Raw genomic sequence first — 4,892 nt, forward strand, 5'->3', positions numbered from 1 at the left:
TGCACACGTGTTGGCTTCTCCGATCTTTGACCATCAATAAACAGTTGGCCGCTTTTTCTGCGGCGTCGAGCTGAAATCTCCAACGAAAAGAAACAGATCAGCATGCATGCAGGAACGATAGATGACAATTGGCTGGAATAAACGATCCCGAGACAATACAGATAAGCTGATTTGTGTTCCTTTGCGCGATCCAATCGCCCCCAGGGCAAAATCACGCAGGTAATCTGTTGTTCCTTTCCGCAATTCAAACGATCAGCCCCCTCCGGTTGTTCTCTCTGGTTCAATCATTCATGGCAGCACATGTCTGTTCCCTTTGATAAGAAGATCGATTGATTTTCTGGACCTGCGAAGAGATCGAGTCTCTGGCTCGTTTGTATGATGGTTCTTGAGGTTGCAGTTCGCCGACGGCGAATTTAACCGGATTCTGGCGGTAAATCTCTTCTCCGGCCCTGCGTGCTGTTCCTTGGATGATAGTGGAGAGAAAGATGCAGCCTTCGCCGCCGCCGGAGCACAGGAGAGTGATCCGCTTCGTGACATTCCTGGCCCTCTCCCTCCTGGCGTTCTCCTGCTGGGCTCTCGTCAACTCCCGGATCAACAACGCGATCCTGATAGCCGATGCCGACAAGACGCCATTGCTCGCCGGCGATGATGTTGACAGAGACAGACACAATACTAGCGGCGACCATCCTGTGTCGATCCCGGTGGCCGTGCCATCCAGTAGTGACTTGATGGTCGGCGCCGTCAGGATGGGCGATCCGGTTGTTCGAGAGACGCCGTTGGCAGGAGCAGCAGGAGGAGAAGGGAGCAAGGGATCATGCGACGCGGAGAGCGCGCAGCTCAGGGTCTACTTGTACGACCTGCCGCCGGAGTTCCACTTTGGCATGCTGGGGTGGGACGGGAAGGAGGCGTGGCCGGACGTCCGTGACGCGGGCGCCGTGCCACACTACCCAGGCGGACTGAACCTACAGCACAGCGTCGCGTACTGGCTCACGCTTGACATACTATCCTCTACCCTGCCCCACAGTCCGGACGCCGGCGGCGGCATGAGCAGGCCCTGCGTCGCCGTCAGGGTGACAAACGCCAGCCTTGCCGACGTCTTCTTCGTGCCGTTCTTCGCGTCGTTGAGCTACAACCGGCACTCGAAGCTCCGGGGGAGGGATAGGGTGAGCAGGAACAGGGTCCTGCAGGCCGAGCTGGTGAGGTACCTGATGAGGCAGGAGGAGTGGAGGAGGTGGGGCGGCAAGGACCACCTCGTCGTCCCTCACCATCCCAACAGCATGATGCAGGCCAGGAGGAAGCTCAGCGCCGCCATGTACGTGCTCTCGGACTTCGGGAGGTACCCGCCAGACGTCGCGAACCTGAAGAAGGACGTCATCGCTCCTTACATGCACGTGGTCCGGTCTCTCGGAGACGACGAATCGCCGGCGTTCGAACAGCGGCCGGTCCTGGCTTACTTCCAAGGAGCCATTCACAGGAAAGATGTAAGTGGCAGAACGTTCTCTTCTCTGTGCCCTGCCAAGGTATAACAATTGGGAATTCTTTGGTGGTTTCAGGGTGGAAAGGTTCGGCAGAAGCTGTACCAGCTTCTCAAGGACGAGAAAGACGTGCACTTCACCTACGGGAGCGTCCGGCAGAACGGGATCAGGCGCGCCACCAAAGGCATGGCATCGTCCAAGTTCTGCTTGAACATCGCCGGCGACACCCCCTCCTCGAACCGCCTCTTCGACGCCATCGTCAGCCACTGCGTCCCCGTCATAATCAGCGACGAGATCGAGCTCCCTTTCGAGGACGTCCTCGACTACTCGGAGTTCTGCGTGTTCGTCCGTGCGTCTGATGCTGTGAGGCAGGGCTCCCTGCTGCGCATTCTCCGAGGCGTGACCCGGGACGAGTGGACTACCATGTGGAGAAGGCTGAAGGAGGTGGCTCGTCACTTTGAGTACCAATACCCTTCGAAGCCCGATGATGCTGTTCAGATGATCTGGGGAGCGGTGGCTCGCAAGATGCATTCTCTGAAGCTGCAGCTCCACAAGACTGGCAGGTATCAGAGAACACATTCAGATTCATGAAAGGTCTAGCAATTTAGAGCTAGCTTGCAGTTTTGATCCCAAGTGAGAGTTTCTAAGGTCACCATATTAGATAAACTAGATGATCCATGGTGCAAGCACCCGATTTAAACCGACATTTATTTTGCTTACTAAGGCCTTCATTTGGTATTAATTTTTTTTGCCATTGAATTTCTATGGCAGGAATAGTTTTTTTCGGTAATGATGATTGATGCTGTAAGTAAGACTAACATGTATTATTATGAGCACATATATGCTGCTGAGCTGTCCACATGAAAAATATTGCAGGATACAGTTCCACAGCTAGGAAAATAGGAAGGTTTTATATACAAACTACATATGAATTTTGCTTTGGAACACCCCCCTTAGAAAAGTTTACAGATTTCGATGCAGATTAAAGATGGAGATTAGAAATTACCCCTTCAATCAAAAAGATTAGATTGTTCCGATCTCTAGTTTGATGCATTGGATGAATAGGGATTAGAATTAGTTGATACTGACTGTACAAGAATACCCTTCTAAAGTAATTTTAGGATCATGTAAACGTTTAACGTCGTATGGTGCTTCAGGACTGTAAATTGTGTTAATGTAAAATTAAAGTCATGGAACGCTTCCACTACTGAGATGTTGGAGAGGGTGCTTCGTACTAACTTCTCATCATGTGAATGAAGTCCAAGCTATTACTCAAAATAAAAACATTCATTTGCATGTTTACGATTCACTTCTGATACTAGAAACTCTCTAATTGGCATTGCCCAAATCCTTAGGCCGTATGTGCACTTGCCTATGGCGAAGACTTGGTTTCATCATTGCATCCTTTTATGCAAATTTTAATTTTCCTGTAAAATTCACTAGTTATTGTAACAAATTAATATTATCCAAATGGATTGAAATCCTTAAAAATCCAGACATAGAAGCAAAATGAGATAGGTCTCTTAGTTAATAACATAACATAGGGCGTAACTGCATAAATTATATAGCCATCAAAGAGTAAGAAAGTGCTCTTTTGATCCCGAGTACAAGTAGATAGGTCTCCAAATTAACATGGAGGCACAAATTAGATACTTCTGCTAATAGGTGACAAGGTTTCAAGGTTTCAGATATGTTGAAATGGAAAATTCACATAATCTGCACCGAAGAGGCATCTCGACTCATGGGCAGTCTCCATGATGAGTCTGATTTCTTTCTCCGGTTCACGCGCTTTGGCCTCGGTAATTTTTTCTTTATTTCTAGAAAGGCCAAACCTAGGTTCCACCATTCCCCCTAGGACATGTTGATCTCGTTTTATGGCACGGGTTTTGCCTTGCGCATTATTGCGGACATATATAACTCACAGTGATCTCATAATTGCTTTGTTTATCTTTAAGAATTACCTATGAATATGGCTTAAGAATGGGTTGTGTGATTTTGCTTTTTGACGCACTTTATCAGGTCATGCTACGCAATATGTCTGCCAGTTGTGTGCACTCATGTTATGAATAAATATTTACGTGCACATGTTCTCAGAGTTGGAACATGGGGGTATTAAGGAGCTCATCGACTCTACCCACCTCCTCCACCCATACTAACCCAATCAGTCTAGCACTGTAGCTCATATATATACATCTCTTTCGCCCCTGCCTGCCTAAGTTGCATCTTTTTCTTATGCGGTCTGAACTCCACGCTTTACATTGCTATCTTAATCTCAGCATATATATAGGCATTGTCGATCGAAAAATACTACACAAATGAGAGATGATGAGTTAAAATAGTAGGAGTTAAGTTCATGTTTGTTGACGAGCACTTATGGGCTTGCTGTCAAGAAAATGATAATGAGTTTGGGCATGAAGGGCATCAGGAAAAAATACGCTAGCTTCTTTAGATGGCTAGGTATCTAAGAGAGGTTCAAAACCAGCTCGGGGCAGATAATGTTTGCAAAAGACCTTTGAGATGCATAGGGCGCTAATACTCTCATGTAGCAGGGTGCATTATGTAGTTCAAGAGTGCTCGTTGTTGGATAATGAGCAACTACATTCACAGGAGGGCCAAAGGCCAATACATATACATGTGTAGGGTAAAGTGCAAGAGACCCCTTATACAATGGGGATAAACCGAAAAGGGCTATACACATCTAACACCCCCCCTCAAACTCATGGTGGATCAACAACACTGAGTTTGGAGAGAAGAAAACTATGCTGCGCGCGAGTCTGAGCCTTCGTGAAGAAGTCCGCCAACTGTAACTCAGAGGGCACATAGTAAAGAGCGAGAGTCTGATCCTGCACAGCAGCACGCACAAAGTGGGCATCCACACCGATGTGCTTGGTGAGCTCATGCTTCACCGGGTCACGCGCAATATTGATAGCGCCAGTACTGTCTGATAATAAGGAAGTCGAGGTAGTAGGAGACACACCAAAATCCTCAAGTAGCCACCGTAACCAGATCACCTCAGCCGTCGGCATAGTCATGGCTCGCAACTCAGCCTCTGTACTCGAGCGATAAACTGCAGTCTATTTCTTGGTCTTCCAGGCAATAAGAGAGCCACCAAGAAAGACACAATAAGCAGACAGCGAGTGTCGATCAGAGGGATCACTAGCCCAGGTAGCATCAGAGTAGGCCTGGAGCTCAAGAGAGCTGGAGCGGGGAAAGAAAAGGCGCCGAGAGAGCGTGCCACGAAGATATCGTAGAACACGGAGGAGATGACTATAGTGGACAGAGGTGGGGCTGAAACGAACTGACTCGGAATGTGGACGGGATAGGAGATGTCAAGACGCGTAACATCAAGATAGACAAGATTGCCAACAAGGTGACGATAGCGAGTGGGATTAGGGAGAGGGTCACCATTAGAGGCAC

General features: G+C 48.4%; 1 protein-coding gene across 1 annotated transcript; it reads left to right on the forward strand.

Annotated features, from left to right (window-relative positions):
- On the forward strand, positions 1-2,353 carry LOC123116920 (probable arabinosyltransferase ARAD1). Its single transcript, XM_044537789.1, has 3 exons — positions 1-219; positions 325-1,481; positions 1,554-2,353. Exons 2-3 carry the CDS (start codon positions 468-470, stop codon positions 2,064-2,066), a joined length of 1,527 nt encoding a protein of 508 aa, XP_044393724.1. The 5' UTR covers positions 1-219; positions 325-467; the 3' UTR covers positions 2,067-2,353.
- The last annotated feature ends 2,539 nt before the right edge of the window (positions 2,354-4,892 follow it).

Source organism: Triticum aestivum, chromosome 5B, assembly GCF_018294505.1.
Source record: "Triticum aestivum cultivar Chinese Spring chromosome 5B, IWGSC CS RefSeq v2.1, whole genome shotgun sequence".
Taxonomy (NCBI): domain Eukaryota; kingdom Viridiplantae; phylum Streptophyta; class Magnoliopsida; order Poales; family Poaceae; genus Triticum; species Triticum aestivum.

What these genes read in the sequence shown, in the direction of transcription:
- LOC123116920 (XM_044537789.1), top strand. Translation starts at nt 468, where the DNA reads ATGATAGTGGAGAGAAAGATGCAGCCTTCGCCGCCGCCGGAGCACAGG. An exon ending in GAGCCATTCACAGGAAAGAT is followed by an intron (nt 1,482 to 1,553) that starts GTAAGTGGCAGA and finishes TGGTGGTTTCAG; the next exon opens with GGTGGAAAGGTTCGGCAGAA.